Source organism: Protobothrops mucrosquamatus, unplaced genomic scaffold (genome assembly GCF_001527695.2).
Source record: "Protobothrops mucrosquamatus isolate PMUCROS unplaced genomic scaffold, P.Mucros_1.0 scaffold45, whole genome shotgun sequence".
In the NCBI taxonomy this organism is placed as follows: Eukaryota; Metazoa; Chordata; class Lepidosauria; order Squamata; family Viperidae; genus Protobothrops; species Protobothrops mucrosquamatus.
Genome location: NW_015386427.1, coordinates 6,197,106 through 6,216,800, shown reverse-complemented (window position 1 = coordinate 6,216,800; position 19,695 = coordinate 6,197,106). Strand labels below are relative to the sequence as shown.

Sequence of the window (19,695 nt, the reverse complement as noted above, 5' to 3'; positions counted from 1 at the left end):
TCAACGATGCTTAAGTGGGTTTTGGGTTGCAGTTTGGGCGCTCAGTTTCTAAAAGATTCGCCATCACTGAGATAGCCTAACTTGCTTAGCAGAGTCTGATTGGATATCAAAAACATTCATTCTCACTAGACGGGTTTTTCTCCCCACAATATCTCTTTAGGGGCTGCAGTACTGGCTCCTTGCCATCTTCATTTCATTTGAAAATGCTTATTAGAAGTGTATAATGGATTCAAAATAAAGCATAACATGTATTATTAGTTGCAAGATTCTTTGTTCTAGACTTCAACTTGGAAGTGTGTGCATTTAGCATGGGGCTCTGTAGGAGCTTGCTGCTTTTGCCAGAATGATAAAGCAACACCATGGGGTTGCACTGAAAGCTCCACCCCTGTTGTATATGCATGTGGTATCACAATTCTTGTTTAAAAGTTCAATTCTTTAAAAAGCCCATTTTTACTGAAAAGGCTGATTGAAATGTTTTGTTTTAAATCCAAATGTATGTTATAAAGAGAAAACATTTTTATCAGTGAGTGACATATATGAAATAAATAAATGCATTTCTGCTAAGCATTACCTCTACCCTCACAAATTCTATGTGGCAAAAAGTAGTTTTACCTTTACATAATTTTCCATATTGCTAAATGTGATAACACAACAGAATGAAAGGCAGTGCTGAAACATTTACAGTCTAAAAAGAATTGCTTCATCTACAAAATGGGGGAAGGTTGCTAAAAGTTGAAAGGTCTATACCATGACCTCTTTGAATTTCAGACAATTGTCCTGCTTCCACCCCAATCATTTATTATATTCCATAATGTAAAACAAATGATTCATCTGTGTTCTTTTTCAACTTGCCAGTTGTGTTGCATTTTCGACACAATGCAGCCACCAGAACTCTAAAATGAAACGGGTGGTGGGTGGGTGGGTGGGTGGGTGGAGGGATGTTATGTCCACTCTTTTTTACTTTCTTTTTTTTCCTTCTCCAGTTCCAAGAGCTAGCATTCACCTGTGTCTAAAGAGACATATCCATGCCTTCATTATGAATTAAAGTCATTCCTGATGTCTTGACATTACAGTTATTCACTCTTTGCCATCTTTTCAGGGGAAGTAGCTTGTAGATTGGCCCCTTATATTATGTACAATCACATAGAGCGTTAAAGTCAGAAATCTCCAGCACCATGGAAATATTTAGGCATGGCTTGCAATGTCTGCGGGCCTGCTAAAGAAACTTTATTTCAGATTGTTAATGACCATGCTGTCATGTTTATCAGAATAATTGATCATTTTCTTCCTCTTTCCAAATGTGGAGAAGCTGTTCTTAGCCTCCTGCTCCAGAAATACAGAGCCATCCTTATTGGCAGATGTTGTTGGGGTTCCTGGAATATATACATTGTGTTGATAATCCAGAGGAGAAATATGTTGTAAATACAGGGGTGCATATGGAGGGGTCCGGACGCTGTTAGGGGGACCAGATGTCTTCTTATGTTCTGTGAAAAACAATTTTTTTAATGATAGAGGGAAGCCTCTGGATAACACAACACATCAAACACTGCCCATTTTGCAGAAGATGCCAAGTAAATGCTTCATTTTTCAAAATTATATTTCAGTTTCAATGTAAGGTATCCAAGACAAAAAAAAGCACCTATACTTGGTGGAATATAGGTATTCCTCACTTACCCACTGAATTTGAAATTACAATGGTGTAAAAAAAAGCTTTCTGGCCAATCCTCACATTTATGACCGTCCCAGTGTCCCATGGCCACGTAATTGCCATTCATGTTCTTTGCAACCAGTTTGTGACAAGAAGAGTTAATAGAGATTATGGAAGTAAAATTTTAAGTTGCAGTCATGTGATGTTTTACTTCATGACTGCAGCACTCCACTTAACAAACAAATGAGAAATACTGTAAGGTCATAAGCCCATGTGATTTTGCACTTAGCAACTGTAGCACTTATCAACTGATTTGCCAGTCAGAGTTCTGGTCACTAAGCAAGGACTGTCTGTATACAGGTAGTCCTCAAGATACAATTGTAATGGAGCCTGCCCACTGCAGTCGCATGTTGTGGCAGTCTTTAGGTGAAATGTGTCCAGGAGGCACCCCAAAAGGGAGCAGTTGGTCTGGTGGCCACCATTTTGTGGCAGCTGCATTTGGGTTTCCTCTGCATATCCCCAAGATAAACTGCTTCATTTTGCTGACTTACCAAGGTCTGCACAGCGCTTTCTGCAGCATTGAGAAATTTCTGCAGCACTGTGAAAACCCTTTGCAGCAAAATGAAGCAGTTTCTCTGGTGACCACCATTTTGTCCCGCCCACAAAGGAGTGGGACAAAATGGCAACTGCATTTGAATTGCTGCTGCTTGGCCAGGGGATATATGGCCAGCCCTCCTTGTGCAACTCAAGTTACGGCACACTTCATAAGACCATGTGGGGAGGAGGCCCAAGCACTGTGGGTTGGGGGAGAGAGAGGCAGGAGGGCGCTGCAGCGATCCTGTGGTGGGTCATAAAGGCAAATGACCAAAGGCCTGCTGCAGCCATCATAACATTGAAATGGGGTCATATATAGCTTTTGAGGGTCTATCATAATTTCAAACATTTTTAAATTGTGTGTTGTAACTCAAGGATTACCCAGGTGTGCAGAATTTCCGTGAATATGGCCGACTAAATACACACAGAGAGAGGGATCCCTGGAGGGTTTTTCCCTGGACTGTAGCTCTTCAGCTACTAACTGAAGGGACTGGCATTCCTTCAGTTTTTATGACTCACCCGGATCAGGGGGAGACTAAGAAAGACTCTCCAACACATCTGAAAGCCTGCAAGCAGCTTCTGGAGCTGGGCTTCAAAGCTATCTGCTTGCCAAAAGCTGGGGGGAGGGGCTGTAATCTGTTCATGGTTGAAGAAGCCGCCGTTTTAAAATTTACCTTTCAAACAAACAGGAAGTTGTGCCTTTCATTTCTGAATCACCTTCAAGGACTATTAATCTTTTCTAAGTCAAGTTAAAAGAGGCTCTCTTTAGTCACAGCCTGCTATGCCTTTTTGAAGACTGTGCCGTTTTAGGGATTTCTTTAGTGTTAAATAATAAGGAAGAAGGCTGCTAAGACAGGCCAAAATAAGGAAGAGCAAAAAAAAAAAGCTGATGGAGAAACATAAAGACTGAAAGCTATGATTTTAGTTTATTACTGTAGTAATTTGTAGCTTGGTCTTCTTTGCTGTGGGTGGCTAAAATTTTCTGATCCTGATCAAAGAGCAAGTTAAGATGGAGGAGCAAATTATTAGATATATTTGAAAGGTCTCTAAATAAAATCCACCAACTTGTTGACCAGCTGTGCTCCAAGGATGATTTAAAAAAAATTCTCAAATTACTTTAGAGATGCAAACATGGGCAGAAAGTTACCAAATTACCGAGGCAACTTCACAAATAGCTGAAAATGCAGAGGAGTTCATTGCAAATTTGGAATACAAATCTGACATTAACTTTTATTATGATGGTTTAAATATGAATCTCTCAACACAAGTGAAAGAAACGTGTCAAGAAAATTGGCAACTTTTAAAAACACAAATTTGGGACTTTTTCTTTAAGGATATTAATAAGGTTGAGAAATCCATGATAAAAAGGAAGGCTTATGGATAAGCTTTCCAAAGAAGAAGAGTTTACTCCATGAAGACGATCTGGAAGGAGTGACTTAAACTTAACGAGTTAACTGGATCTAGGATGGATTTTTTTTGTTTGATATTTGTAATTGAAAGTCTTAATTCAAAATTTGAAAATGTAAATTTTATATATATATAATGTTTAAGTAATTTTTAAACTATGCAAAATGTTATTGAAAATGTATTTGAGAGTACCTGTGTCAAGAGAAAGTTAAAGAAAATGATGTATTAGTTTAAAGAAAATAATTGTCTTTTAAAAAGGATGTTTATAAAAGAAAACAAAAATATTATTCTATAAGGGTAATTTGGAGGGTGGGAGCTAAATTTATTAATGAAGTTAAAACCTATATGTTAAGAAGATAAAGAAAAAGATGCATTAGAAAGTTTTGATTCTAGAAAAGTGTTTAAAGAAAGTTTAGCTTTTTTTTTAAAGGTTGGGGAAAAATGTATTTTTCCTGGTAAGGTCAAAGAATTTGAAAGAATATAGTTAACTTTGTTAATAAAAGTCACAAAGATGATTAGGTTTGCACAGCAAGGAAGATAAAAGAGGCATGGTTAAATTGATCATTCTATTCAAAGTGGAGAATATATTTGAGTATGTTATTTATTTGCATACGACTTCTGGATTTTGTGCTTGTGTTGAAAAAAAAATGAAACTTTGACTTTGATTTCAATTAAATAGATTTGTCATTATAGAAATATATATTAATGTGTAAAAGCAAAAAGTTGAGGCTGAAGTGTTTTTATCTTGTACTGTGCTAAAAAGAGTCAGAAGTCAATGCCTTTTTTTCTTTTTTCCCTTGTACTTCACACCTTCTTTTCCCCTTTCCTTTTCCTTCCTTGAACTTCCTATTTCTATTTGTATTTGTATTTTATATATTAAATAAAAAACAAGGATTACCTGTATGTGTAAAATTATATTTCCCTATACATATATGATATATGGGTAAACACAGAGAGTAGGCCTCCCAATCCACTCCATGGGCAAAACCCAATACTCCAGCAATAGATCAATTTATTAGAATGATTCATCCCAAGAAGTTCAACATATCATATCAGAAAGTGATTCAGGAAAATGGGAGCTTCAATTTTACTGGCAGGAAGATTACCATACATTTATTTACTTACTTACTTCTGTCATTGATTGTCTGTCTTTCTCCTATAACTTAACATAGAAAAAAATTGGTGCTCAACCACTGCCATGCAGCAAGCTCTCCTTCTACAATCATTCTAAATCAGAATATACCTAAAAGATCCCTGAATTTTGAAATCACAAAACCATCTGTGCTCTATCACTTGCAGAGTCTGCACCAGATCTCTAGAAGGACAAGGCAGCTGTTTGCTACAGGAGGAAGGAAAGCTAATATTCTTTCCTCACCCAAATATATACTGCTCACAAAAATAAAGGGAACACAAACCCCTTCAGTTCCATGGTAAAATGTTCCCTTTATTTTTGTGAGCAGTATATATTTTGATGGTGTCTTAGCCACAGCCAGGACAGTGCCTCCAAGACTGGACCTCAACTTTTGGCCATAATAGGTATTTCAATCAGTAATTTGTCTTTTGGCTATAAAAGACAATTTGGCTATAAAAGACAATAATTTTATGGCAGTCCACAAACTCATAACAATCCTTTGTTCTACCAAATTTCACTAAGACCTATTCTTGGCCTTCTGTCCCTAATCAGCCTATTCCACTTTCCAATCAGCACCTGAGATATCCTGCCCTATTATCTTGCAATTCATGCAAAAGGTATCAATGAGGATCTGATTGCAAAGATCATTCAAAAGTAGGGAGAAACCTGTCAATCACTGAACACCCAAGCAAATACCAGAAGATTTCTTTTTCTTTCTTTTTTTAAATTTATTTTATTGCTTTTTAATTAATGATAAATAAGAGGGGGTAAGGAGCAAAACACAAAAATAATAGTAATGGAAACATATACATTGTCAAAAAGAAATAAAAGAAATAAAAAGTGCTTTGACAAAAAAGTGAAAGAAATATGACAATGAAATAATAGGGTTTGCAGAGATTTTGAACTGTGAAAAGCAGTTAGTGCAAATTGCCTACTTGGGGTGAGTAAAAATCTTTCCTACAATGCCTCAATTTGCCTCAGATTTGGGGTTCCTCTGAAGTTGAAACCCAGTCCTGGAATGAATGAAATATGAATATGAATATGAATATGGACACAGACATGGACACCCAGACGCACATAGACAAACGCACACAGAGAAACACATACAATTGGCACTCCGTAGGTGACCCTGAATAATTGAGTGGGAAACTGCCAGGAAAGATATCAGGGCTAGAAACTAGATTGAGAGTTTAAAAAAAAAAAAAAGCTGGAGGGAGTTAGGATAGATTTTTTATTGGTTTGACATATGTAATTAAAAGAAAGTTCCAATGCATTTTTGGGCTTATAAAATGGTTTGAAAATGGATTTTTATTTTCCTGTTTTTTTTATATATATAATCCTTGAATAATTCCTAAAGATTGCAAAATATTATTAAAAATGAAAGTATGTATGTTAAAAGGAAGTTTAAAAAGTTTATACTGGGGTATTGCTTCTGATTTCTATGAAATAGAAAGAAATTAAATTTAGAATTTAGTCTGAAGATTTAATAATTGTGCAGTTGTAAAATTGGCTTGTAATAATTGTAAGTAATGTAAACAGTTGAGATTGTAACTATGAGTTTTTACGCCGTTTTTCTTTTCCTTTTTTTTTTAAAAAAAATCCTGCATTCCCCTTTTTTCTTAATCTTTATTTTCATTATATTTTATGTTATAATAAACATCAATAAAATACATTTTTTTAACAAAGAAAAACCATCCCAGAAGAAATCATGGCAAAACCCTTTTGTGCTGTTGTCAAGGAAACTACATAGACTTGTCACTGAAACTCAGCTTAACTAGAAGGAGACCTTATTTATTTCATATCAGCTATACATTTGTTTGCTTGCTTCTCATCGTCAGTTTTATCCTTATTCTTACAACCCTGATAGGCAGGTCTGGCTGAGAAATAATAACCAAAACCCAAAAAGCCAAAGATGCCGAAGTAAGACAGGAGGTGAACATCAGAGGGAGGTTTTCATTATCTCAAAAATTACAGAAATCATTGAATTTTAGGGTTCTATAGTCCAAAACTCACCAGACATTGGAGTGACCAAAGTGCACAATCTATCATGGTCTTTCTGAACTCCTTTCCAAACTTTTCCTACATCTTCTAGGCTCTGTGAACTACAACATAAGAAATAAAAAAGATCCAGCCATAAGATAAGCACTCATAAAATATTTAGCAACAATTTTCCTAAAGATAATAAGGCAATCCTATAATACCTCTTCAGTATTGGTTGTTTTGCTGGTAGCCAGTCTGCATTGGCCTGTTTTACCTACAAATTTAAAAAAAAAAGTTTTGAATTAAATACACATCCTCAGGACAGCTTGACCACATGCATTTGTTCTGGTAACCTTTTTGAGCTTTGCTTTTATAACCACTAATAATGGCCTATAGCAGGACAACAAACAAGAAATATTAAGAGACAAGAAGGGGTTTTCAAGCTCTCCCATAGGATGCTTTAGTTGATGTGGAATTACTTGACTGAAACAGTATAAATACAATACTTACCAAAAGCTAGGACTTGCTACAAATCTCCTCTCCCTGGCAAGAAATTTAAAACCCTTTCTCAAAGCAGTCAGTACCAAATTCTCAGGATTCTGGAGGGATTTCTCTGTCACCTGTCCTGGAAAGCTGCAGGGACAATATTCCAAATGGTATTGAATTCCCATTTCTTATCAAGTCTAGCCAGCCTGGCCAGGCTCATCACAACGTGGCTTAATTCCTGAAAACCTCCATTCAAAGACAAGTGTTTCATGGCTCATTTTTTTTTCTTTCATTAATCATTGAAAGAGTATCAGTACAGCATAATAGGTAGGCTATGGAGGACATTCACTTACAGTGTTGTTAATTAAATTGGAGAAGCCTCTGTGTATTCCACCTAGAGTCTGAGGACATGTTAATATGAAAGCAACAAAATAAATAAAAATATTTATATATACAAAAGAAATGCAATAAGAATTTTGCTTAATTTCTGTTTTATTTTCATCCTGGGTCAGATTTAGATTTAGACGGGGACAAAAGTTGGTTCACGCTCAAATTCTTTTCTTTCTACACATAATACAAAATCAAGAGTTAGATGTATAATTACATAACACACACACACACACATTCACATATGTAATTCCTATCAACATTTTTCTAAATTTAATGTTCAAGTACCTTAACTCATCTTTTTCCAAAAATACAAGAGTTTCGTCATGGAGAAGGTAATTATGAAATTTGGAATTGGTCTAGACCAGGAGTGTCAAACTGCTGGCCCACGGGCCGATCGTGTCACGACGAAACTGCGCCCACTCCATTGCCGGCAATGGGGGAAAAGTTCTGATATGTCACATGACGTCGCGGGTTTGACATATCTGGTCTAGACAATATTTCAGGAATTGCTTACAGCATAACTGTTGAATTTTGTTTGCAAAATTGGGGGCTTGATCAACAGAATAATGGTACCAACAGGAATTATTGGCAGTGTTAGAGGACACTGCTTTTGAAATGCAACTACTTATTCTAAATGGTAGGAGCCATATGGAATCCGATATTAGGAAGTTGAGCTTTCTGAAGAAGCTGCAAGCATAGATTTTGAAAAAGACAGATATCAGAGCTAAGTAATTTTCCTGAAATTTTGAATAAACTGGCTGCAGTTTTTGGAGAAATCAAATAATGTTTCATTTGGACTACTGTATAAGATTGAACAAGTTAGGTGAAGAACCTCTAGCACAAGGCTTTTCAACCAGTGGTACAGGTACCACCTATGGTACATTGGCACCTGGCAGGTGGTACGCGACCATCCTAGAAAAGTGGTAGTGGGGAAGGGGAATGAGCTGAACCGGTGGCAGTACCGCACAAGCCTGAGCAAGAGATGGCTGGAACTGCAGGGCTGTCAGGGCTCAGCGGAAGCACCAGGATCAGCACCAGGCTCCAGCTGGAGCTCGGCGCTGATCCTGGTGCTTCTGCTGAGCCCTGAAGAAGCACCGATCAGCTGGAATGTTGCAGCATCTTCAGGGTCTTGTGATTTACATTCAGATGCTTGGCAAGTGATTCATATTTATGACGGTCACAGTGTCCCAGGGTCATATGAAGTGATCAAAACCTGCTGCAACCACCCAGCAGACGGGGGGGGGGGGAATAAAAACCAAAAGACCCCCCACCCCACCCCCGCTGCCAATCCTCAACAGAAATGCTCACAACAATGAAAACCTCGGACGGGAGGAAGAGCGTGGCCGGGGGGGGGCAGGCAGGTGTCTTGCTCGGCTGTAACTTGGGGGCACTTTTTCAGTGCCATTGTAACTTCGAACAGTCACTAAGTGAACTGTTGTAAGTCGAGGACTACCTGTACTTTATCACTTTTTCCTTTTTTTTTTTTTGGTCATCAAGTTTTTGACACCTTGCTAGGTGATTGGTGGTATTCGGATGTTGCCATATCCTAAAAGTGGTACAATGGGTGAAAAGGTTGAAAAGCCCTGCTCTAGCAAATATGAACAATTTTTTCTGTTTTCACAAACAGCTAGAAGTATTTCAAGACAGATTCCCCAATTTTTCTTCTTGCTTCTTCCTCCGCCCATTCATTCTTCTTACCCAGTCATTTTCCCTCAAATGTCAGAATTGAAGAAAATTATTGACTAGGATGGTGAATGGCCTGAGGAAGAAGCTAGAAGGAAAATTAGAGAACTTTTCCTGAAATGTCAGGACATGAACTGTCCTTGAATTGTCAGTTACTATGCAACAGTGGCATAAAGCAGGTTTCTATCAGATGGGAATTCTGGGGCTTTGTGCCTCATTATCACAGTTAGATGGCCTGTCATCTCTGTTTGAAAGCTAGTCCTTGAGGAAAATCCATACCACATTTTACACTTCTAGAAGGATTAACTTAACATGAATTTCTTCAATAAGTTTTTGAAACTAGGCTATGGTGACTGCAAGGCTTTCTAGATTTTAAGTAGTCAGGCATGAAGCTTCCATAAAAACCAATATTCAGCTATATAATGTATTGTTAATTATTAATTTTCTGTCCTGGGCTTTATTGTAAATAATGGAATATACAATTTATTCTACCTTTGCTGTTATCTTTTAGGTTTTTATTACTTGCACAGAACACTTTTTATTTTCCTAGGATTCTGAAAAATTCTTCTTAGCATCCTTTCTGAACCTTAGTTCATACTGAGTTTCTGTTATCCTATTTCTCTACAAATCAGGCTAACTATGCCTTCTTTTCTTTATTATGTGTCCCTCTTTCCACTTTCTATTTATATCCTTTATTATTTTCGTATTGTTCCTAGTTTTTTATGTAAAAGACATTTTTGTACACCTTTGAGTCAGTATTGATTCCTGGAGACTTCCTGGACTAGTCCTTGCAGTTTTCTTGGCAAGGTTTTTCAGTCATGATTTGCCATTGCCTCCTTTCTAGGGATGAGAAAAAATGACTGGCCCCAGGTCATGCAGCTATCTTCATGCCTTAGGCAGGACTAGAACTCCTGGTTCCCCAGTTTCTAGCCTGGTTCATTAACCACTACACCAATTGCTCTCATCAATATAAAACATATTGGCAACTTATTTATGAATTTACTTTTTCATTAAAAAATATTCCTTTATACTTTCCATGCATTTCAGTGAACAATAAAAATAATATTAAAGCACAAAAATGTAATCAAATAGTAAAAACATTCACTTTTTAATGGAGAAGGTGGGTAAACTCACTGTTGTAGTCCAGATGTCCCCCTTTTAACTCTAGTAGCTGAACAAAAAAGCTGCATAGTTCAGAAATTTTCTGAAAAGGCCACTCTTGATATTCCCCCCCCCCCACTGAAGTAAGGATAATAAAAGTCCTCTGTTTTTACTACTTGTACCTCACTTGGCAAGTATTCCACACACTTTCTGCTTGGTTGGACCAGCAATAGTAGATACCAAGAACAATTGTTTTGGTCAGCCCTCCCCTTATTTTAATCCAGATAATTTCTACAGTATCACGGAATTCATTAAGTTAGCTTTTGAAGCAAGTGAGGATAGTTTTGATATTTGTCTCCATTCCTCCTGTTTCTATTCTTTTGAACTAGGTTATTATTCTTCAGATGCTATAGTCTGGACTCAGGAATCAGGCCTCAGTAATAACTGCAGAAATATATTTGTCTTCCTATACTAAGAATTAAGATAATTGTGTTCATTTTCCATACTCTGAGCATTAATATTTAGCCAACACATATCAAGTAGTTTATGAGTCAATATTTTGATTTTTCCATTATACATCCAGTAAAGTCAACTGCAGTTCACAAAAGTTTTTGCTACAATAAATGTGTTAGCCTTTGAAAGTATCAGAAGCAGGCGGGGGGGGGGGGGTGTTGCCAGAAAGGAATAGCACTGCTATATGGGCTGCATATACTGCATATACAGAATGCAACTTCCTGCATTCTGTTTTTTCTCTTCTTTCTAATTATTACATTTCTTTCAGTAATGAAAAAATATGAAGCACAATACTGTAGTTGGAAAGCTTTCCAAAGAGGTGTCATTGTTACTTTTAAACTTCCTGAATCTGCACATGCTGGCTCTTTTATCGGAAGGTGCGAGCTATCTTCTCTGAAAAGTGCCAATATCTAAGCTGATACTGATACCTTACTGAACTTGTGACGCGATTCATTCACATACTGTACTATATCTAGTTCTCTTCAGACTCTGAACAGGCATGAAGAAAGCAGCCCAGGAAAAGCTACGGTTGTTAGAAGACAAAAAAATGGAGTAAATCGAACAGCTGCTTCGACAGATGCCCGATCCCTATGCAAGAATACGGGGTTCAAAGAATCGTCCAGCCCTCTTTAATTTGAGGGCGAATAACATCCTGATGGGAGAAAGGGGGCGCTCTTTGCAAAGAGGCACCCTCGTGTTTCGCGGAGATGGTTGAAACGTAGTGGCATCTCTCAGACTCGCTGAAAGAGGCACCGCTTGCTTTGACTGCATTTCAACGCCCGAAATCATTGCCCTAGTTTTACGCTTTCGCCTTAATTGGCCTCGTTATCGCAGGGAGCGGGAAGGTGGGGGCGGGACTCGCTCGTTCGCTCGGCGCCCGACAGAGAGCCAGCTTGTCGAGGGGGAGGCCTTTGCCAAGAGGCGCCAAAGCTCTTCCTCGACAGGGATTCGGGGGGCGGGGGGGGCGGGAACGGTTCTTGCAAAGGCCACTTTCGTCGCCTGAAAGGAGGTTAAAGGGGTGCCTTTCTCTTGCGGGGACAGCTAGTTCTGGGGAACTCGGCAGCATCCTCGCCTTCTTTCGGCCGAGGGGGCGGTGGCCGCCGGGGATCGGCTCCCCAGCCGCCTGCTCTTGCTCTGGTTTCCAGGTATCTGACAGGAGGCAGGAAAAGTGTGCGCCATGGAAACAAGGAGCGCTCTCCAGAGGCCCACGGGAAGCATGCAATAAAGCTTGGGAAGGGTTCTGAAGGGAAATGGGACGGAGGGAAAAAAAAAATAAACATGAGATGAGATGGATGATAATGTTTCTTCTGCTCTATTTCAAATGTTAAACGACCGATTCTTGAGTGAACAAGGCAGGCAGGGAAGAGGCGGAAATTGTGGAGTCCTGGGTGAAATCTCTCTATGCTGTAATGAAGAAGTAAGAAAGAAAGGATATAGCTGGGAATGGAATAAGAGCACTGGTTCCAGAAGGGCAACCCCACAATCTTCTGAGTGTAATTAATAATTAATATAATTAATTATATTAAGAGCCAGGTTGCTTTGATGAATAAGATGCAGGGCGAGGAATGGGGAAACAGGAGTTCTAATCTTTCCTTAAGCATGGAAGCCCACTAAGTCACTTTGGATTAGAGCCCTGTTAGTCTATGGTGGCAACAATCCTGGAGTCCTTTCATGAACTCATGAAAATTGGATGTCTTTTATTTGTTCAAAAAGGTGCTACCAAGCTCCTGATTTTGGAACAGTCACTTGCTCAACCCTAGGAATAAGGAAGGACAAACTATTTTTAAAAATATTGCCAAGAAAACTGAGTGCACCTATCCTCATCAGTGACTAGGAGTCAAGACTGAAGGCAGTTGGGGGGAAAATATCAAATGTGTAACTATTATATAACTTGCAATGTCAAACTATCTTAGCAGCAAAGATTTTAAAAGTAGGGGGCTTTTAAAGTTTCCTTGAAATTCTTAAGAAAGGGGAAATCTTAACTTGCTTCTCTCAAAGATGTCTTGTGAAAAAATCAGGAAAAAACAACAATGTGAAAATATTAAATATACTTAATGTTCTAGATATAAATAACCACCCTATCTGGAGACTAGGGGCCCATGAGTTTCATCTAGCCATTAGTGTTCCCAAAGACCCATCTTTCCTCCATCCAGCTGATCAGCCACCTAGTGTAAAATGGAAAGCAGAACTGTGGCCATAACTTTTTTGAAATGCATTTTTCTAGATTTTTTGTTGTTATACTGTCTCTCACTGTTAAAATAAACCTACCATTAAAATTATAGACTGATCATTTCTTTGTCAGTGGGCAAACGTACAAAATCAACAGGGGATCAAATACTTTTTTCCTTCACTGTACATTCAATTATAGTTCAGTTCTCACCGGCTCAAGGTTAAATCAGTCTTCCATCCTTCCAAGGTGGGTAAAATGAGGACGCAGATTGTTGGGGGCAATAGGCTGACTCTGTAAACCACTTAGAGAGGGCTGTGAAGCACTATGAAGCGGTATATAAGTCTAAGTGCTATTGCTATTATTATTGCTATTGCTATTGAGCGAGGCAGTATTTTCTCCAAGTTGTGACTGAGAGTTAAGGTGATTATTACAAATAGCTGAATATTGTTTGACATGTCTGTCTAATTGCCATCACAGAAAATGGTTAAAAGATTTGCAAACTGATTACAAAGAATACTGAACTACCATGTTTCCCCAAAAATAAGACTTGGTCTTTTTTTTTCCCCTCCAAAAGACGCATTAGGGCTTATTTTTGGGGAAACATGATATTAGGGTGATCAGTCTGGCCGGGCGCCCCACCCCCAAACATGCACACAAGAGTCAGTGAGTGCCAATGGTGGGCCAATGGTGTCCTGCAGCAGCCGCAGCCTGCCACCCTCTTGGAACAGCGCAGGTAAGTCTGAGTGCGGAGGCAGAGGCTGGGGGGAGGCAGATGATCCAGACGCGCTATGTGGCCGCCTGGCTCACAGGAGGCTCATATGGCGGCACCAGCAGCAGGCAGAGGCATGGAGAGAGGCAGGGAATCCCAATGCGCCGCACAGCCGCCTGCCCTAGCTGCGGCTGTGGGCAAGCTGCGGGCAAGCTGAGAGATGATGGGAGGGAGAGGGTGACACATTGGGATCTCATGTGTCCCCCCATGCTTCTGCCTCCATCTGCTGCCAATGTTGCCACGTGAGCCTCCTGCAAGCCAGGCAGCTGTGGAGTGCATCTGGATCGCCTGCCTCTCCCATGCCTCTTCTTCTGCCTCCTACTGGTGGCGCCACACGAGCCTCCCACAAGCATCCCATGAGCCAGGCGGCTGCACAGTGCATCTGGATCGCCTGCCTCTCCCCTGCCTCCGTGCTTGGACTTACCTGCACTGTGTGGGCTGTGGTTGGACACCGTTGTCCTCAGCAATTTCTGTACTGGCCACGCCCACCTACCCCCAGGCTTATTTTTGGGGTAGGGCTTATATTAGGAGCATGCTAAAAAATCAGGTTAGACTGATTTTCTGGGTGGGTCTTATTTTCAGGGAAACATGGTAGCACTGAAGGCATTGGATTTTGAATGTTTGCTTACTTTTCTCTGCAGAGATAATGGGTAATGTTTACTCCACTACCCAATCACATTTATTGTGCAACAAAAAATAAAATAACTTAATAATCTTAAGTACCTTATCGGGTGTTTGAAGAATCAGCATGGATAGATAACCTCAATAATTTTCTGACTTGGTCATGTCGGCCACAACTCAGCCCATAATGCCTGTCCTTGTATTTTCAGAGGTGACTTTATAATTCTTCATCAGCCCTTCAACTGCCTGGAACTCTTATTCCAGTGCTGTACCTGTCTTATTCCAAAAAGCCTTTATACTATTCCAGACCATTTCTGGAACAGGCAGGGGGCTCATTCCATTCTTTTCCAAAGCCTGTCTTTCTACTGGGGGAAGATCTGTGGGAACAGTGTCACTTCTGCCTTTCTATCACAAGATCCACCAATTAACCTTTTACAAAATATAGAAGACTTATGTAATTCATCTTACATTCTATTTCCATTCCAAATGTTTTCCATGCTTATTTTGCAGCTCTTGTCCAGTTTCAGTTTGCATTGATTTTCATTCCCCCCCCTTTTTTTCCTATGGACTTACAGAGAGCTCCCTTATTCCCTTGTGGCCCAGAAGATCCCAGCAGTAAAGCAAAGGGCAATTTAAAGCTACCAAATTCTTCCTGTACAAATGAAAGGGTAAAGGGTAGCCCCACTTCAGTCATTTCAAGGTGGTTTATACTCTGAGGTTTTCTAAGAGCTAACAGGGAGCTGCACCATTCTTTCAGAAAGACAAGAACAGAGGAAAACATGAGAAAGAAGCTGGAGGTTGTTTTCATTCAAAATCTCATTGTGTGCAAAGATCCACCTTCCTCCTTCTTAAGAAGTTAGCCTTAAGAGGAATAAATGCCTCCAAGCCTCAGTGCCCTAGATGTACAACTTAACCTGTTTCATTTCCCCCCCTCTCTCTCTCTCTCCCTCCCTCCCCCTCTCCCCCCCCCAGTCTCTCCCTCCTTTCTCTCACTGCCTCAACTCCCTTGGCTAAGGGGGATTATGTGGCCTTGCCGCTGTCTGCTCTATCAGCCTGAGGCAAGAGGGGTGGAAATCAGCTCAAGACATCAAGTCACTAGAGGGAGTTTTGAGCTGACAAGAACATTACCATATTAGACAAGGATATCCAACAAGGAAAATGAAAATGGACAAAGAAACCCTGTCTAGAGAATGGTGAGGGCATTTTTCAAAGAGCTGCGAAACCGCATGCAAGTTTTTTATCCATGTGCTGCTTTGCACCTTCAGCCATCCTGCTTTATTATCAAAGACAGTGCTTCATTGAAATATAGATTTAGCAAATGGTGGTGATTTTTCCTCCTCACCCCCAGCAACCTAGACCCCTTTTTCATCTTATTCAGCTCTTTGGCAAGGCCAGGAGTTTGTTGCCCTCACAAAGCATCCTCTCCCTTTTTTGGCACAAAGCAATGTGGCATTAATCTCACATGAGGCCAGAAACAGGATAGGGATGGGGACCCAACAATGGATGGGATACACAGAGAAAGCACCAGTCAAGCTGAGCCGCCTAAGTGGAAAGAACAGGTGCCCGTCCTCTGGAAATGAGGAGGGGCACATGGAAGGACTCCAGGGTCTGGGAAAGTCTCCTGAGCTCAGCAGGACTCTTCTCTCAGCAATGGTCCTTGGCTTGTCCAGAGACCCTTGCTGAGGGGACTCGGTTCCGACTAGATCCTTCAGTTAGCAGCGAAGAAAAGGCTCTGCTCGGTCCTTCTCAACTCTGCGATTGACATGCAGGATCCCACTGCAAATGCAAGCCGGGCAATTGACTCTCAGCAAAAGTGGCGGAGCCTGAGGCTTTAGCTCAACCGAGTCCGCTGGGCTTCCTTCTCCCAGTTGAAAGGAATGAAGTGCCCCACTACTGCCCCCCTCCCGCGGAGACCTAGGCACCGATCTTACGAACCGCCGAGTCCCATCGCGCCCGGGTGCAAGAGAGGCAAACCGAGCGGCGGCCTGGGAAGGGAAACGCCCCAGTTTGGGAGCGAGATTGCCTAAACCCGGGGGCCTGCTGAGATCGACCGAAGCGGCGCTCCAGGGGCCTTTCCTAACTCTTGGCCCACATCTCATCTATCTAAGTTTCGGCAAATAATTACGTAATGAGCCAGAGTTCTGGCGAAGCCCGGTGGCTCTTTCGGGGGAAAGGGCCGGGCTGCAAATCTTTCAAAAAGTTGGGCGAGACTGAAAGCGTCTCCCCCTCTGGAAAGTCACTTTACTGTATTCCAGGTTCCGGGCACCGTTTGCCTTCCTAGCAGACTACCTCCCGGAGAGGGCTCCCCCACCCCATCGGGGCGCCCAGGAAGCTACCTGGTCGGCGGGCTGCTGAGAGTTATTGGCCCCTCGGGTTTTCGGGCCGGGACCCGGCGGCAAGTTCTGAGGGCCCGCTTCGTTGTTCCTCAGAGGGGCGGGACTGCAAGCTTTCAGGAACATGAAGTCGCTCTTGGCCGACTCGGGGCTCAGGCAGACCTTATAGCAATAGGCCGGAGGGCCTGCGCTGGCTCCGACGTCCCCGGAGTCGCCCGAGGAGACCGGGGCCTTGGCGCTGCCGGAGTTCTTGAAGCGGTCCGAGGCGGGGGCCGAGCGCTCGCAGGAGCCGCAACCGCCGCCGCAGCAGCAGAAGGCAGCGGAGCCGCCGCCCTCCCCGCCACAAGACAGCTGCGAGCAGGCATAGTCGGGGAAGGTCAGCCGCTCTTTGGGGCACTTGACCACCGTGAGGATAACGATGGCCACCAGGAAGGTGAAGGAGACGGAGCCCAGAGAGGCGATCAGATAGAGAGTAAGCCTGGAAGAAGCCGTCTCGCCTCCCGGAGGAAGCTCGCGGAAGTCCGAGAGCACCTCCGGCACGCTGTCCACCACCGAGAGCACCAGGGCCACAGAGGCCGAGAGCGGGGGCTGTCCGTTGTCCCGCACCTGGACGAGAAGACGGTGCTTTGGGGCGTCTTTGGCCAGGAAGGCGCGGACGGTGCGGATTTCGCCCGTGTAGAGGGCCACGCTGAAGAGGCTGGCGTCGGTGGCCTGGACCATCCGGTAGGAAAGCCGCGAGTTCTGTCCTGCATCGGCGTCCACCGCAGAGACTTTACCCACCAAGTAGCCGGGCTCCGCTGAGCGAGGCACCACCTCCACAGCCACGGAACCATTGCGGGGCACGGGAGCCACGACCAGGGGGGCGTTGTCGTTTTGATCCAACACGAAGACGTGGACCGTGGCGTTCCCGCTAAGAGGCGGGAAGCCGGCGTCCTGAGCCACGACTTGGATCTGGAAGTTGCGAATCTGCTCGTAGTCCAGGGAGCGCAGAGCATACATGTGACCGCTGTCCGAGTTGATGGACACGTAGGTGGCCACGGGCATGCCCTGGATCTGGCCGTCCGCGATGGAGTAGGACAAGTAAGCGTTCTGCTGGCAGTCCGGGTCCAGCGCACTGACGGAGCAGATCGACGCCCCAGGAGCGTTGTTCTCAGTCACGTAGACGCTGTAGGAGGGTTGCAGGAAGCGGGGCGCGTTGTCGTTGATATCGGACACCTGGACTCTCAGGGTCTTCTTGGTAGCCAGCGCTGGAAACCCCAGATCGTGGGCGGTGATGCTGACATTATATTCGGGCACAGTCTCACGGTCGAGTGGTGCAGTAGTTACTAGTGCATAATAGTTGTGGAAAGACGACTGAAGCTGAAAGGGTATATCAGTCGGGATTTCGCAGCTCACCTTGCCGTTATCTCCGGAATCTCTATCCAGCACGCTGATTACAGCTATGACAGTACCGGGAGGTGCGTCCTCCAAAACTGGTGTGGAGACCGAGGTGAGGGTCACCTCCGGTGCGTTATCATTAACGTCCAGGAGGTGCACCAACACCCGGCAGTGAATAGCAACTGCTGAGGGGCCCCGGTCCTTGGCCTGCACATATAGCTCATGGAGGTCAGCTCGCTCATAGTCCAATTGGCCCTTCAGGCGCACCTGCCCAGTGTGGGGCTCCACGCTGAAAAGCTCACGCACACCTAGTGGAGCGTGCCCACTGAATGAATACTCAATTTCGCCATTGGTTCCCTCATCCAAGTCAGTAGCGTTGAGCTTGATAGCCAGAGTCCCCTTGGGTGCATCCTCCGGCAGGCTTACACTGTAAGTGGACTGATCAAAGACTGGCACATTGTCGTTGGCATCCAACACCATGATCACAACTCTAGCTGTGCCCGAGCGCTCGGGGATACCACCATCCAAAGCCGTGAGCAGGACCCGGTGGCTACGCTGTTGCTCTCGGTCCAGACTCCTCTCCAGCACCAGCTCTGCAAACTTGCTGCCGTCACTGCGAGTCTGCACCTCCAGCGAGAAATAACCATTAGGGCTGAGTCTGTAAGTACGCAGGGAGTTTGTGCCCACGTCGGGATCCTGTGCACTCTCCAGGGGAAAGCGGGCCCCAGGTAGTGCTGATTCTGTCACTTCCAGCACATATTCTTGCCAGGGGAAGCGGGGTGCATTGTCGTTGATGTCTAGCACCTCCACTTCGATGCGATAGAGCTCAAGAGGGCTCTCGATGACCAGCTGCAGGTGCAGGAGGCAGGCCTTGCTGCCCTCGCACACCTCTTCCCGATCTATTTTCTCGTTAACAAAGAGGATCCCATTTTCCAGATTCACCTCCAGGTGCTGCTTACTCCCCGCCCGGGACGCAATACGAAACCGCCTGGCTGATAATTCGGATACATCCAGACCTAGGTCTTCCGCGATGTTGGCCACAAAGGCTCCGTGGTCCAGTTCTTCGGGTACCGAGTAGCGTAGTTGGCCAGCTGCTGGAGCCGGAGCCGGAGCCAAAGCCAAGCAAGAACTTAGCAGGAGCAACACCTCGAGTCTTCTCCAACTCGGAGCGCAGCTCGACAAGCTCTGGGAGAGCTCTAGTTTCCCCGTACAATATTCCCAGTCCCAGCGGGAAGTCCCGCTGCCTCGATCGAGAAGAGACATCGGCGGGCTCAGAAGGGACGCGACAGAGCACTGGCTCTGGCTCCGCCTCAGCTGCAGCCTCCGCTCCTTCCCTTGCGCGTCTTCATCATCGATTGACTTAGACTTCCAACTACTTTCGGTTGGCAGAGCGAGCCAGCAAAGGAGGACCCGCTTACTATTTCAGCACCGCATTGGTGGACAGCGTCGTCGAGCCAGAGCCCCAACGGCTGCGACGACGAGTGGCAGAAT

At 43.4% G+C, this 19,695-nt stretch overlaps 1 protein-coding gene across 1 annotated transcript; it reads right to left on the bottom strand.

Annotated features, from left to right (window-relative positions):
- Positions 1 to 1,188: 1,188 nt before the first annotated feature.
- On the bottom strand, positions 1,189 to 19,467 carry LOC107283617 (protocadherin-10-like). The gene is made up of 4 exons (XM_015811546.2): positions 16,831 to 19,467; positions 6,983 to 7,035; positions 6,795 to 6,883; positions 1,189 to 1,484 (listed from the first exon to the last, which is right to left on the bottom strand). The coding sequence occupies exons 1-4, from the start codon at positions 19,465 to 19,467 to the stop codon at positions 1,228 to 1,230; spliced, it is 3,036 nt and encodes a 1,011-aa protein (XP_015667032.1). The 3' UTR covers positions 1,189 to 1,227.
- Between the last annotated feature and the right edge of the window lie 228 nt (positions 19,468 to 19,695).

What these genes read in the sequence shown, in the direction of transcription:
- LOC107283617 (XM_015811546.2), bottom strand. Translation starts at nt 19,467, where the DNA reads ATGTCTCTTCTCGATCGAGGCAGCGGGACTTCCCGCTGGGACTGGGAA. An exon ending in AAACAACCAATACTGAAGAG is followed by an intron (nt 6,884 to 6,982) that starts GTATTATAGGAT and finishes CTTATGTTGTAG; the next exon opens with TTCACAGAGCCTAGAAGATG. An exon ending in TTTGGTCACTCCAATGTCTG is followed by an intron (nt 1,485 to 6,794) that starts GTGAGTTTTGGA and finishes TGTTTTTCACAG; the next exon opens with AACATAAGAAGACATCTGGT.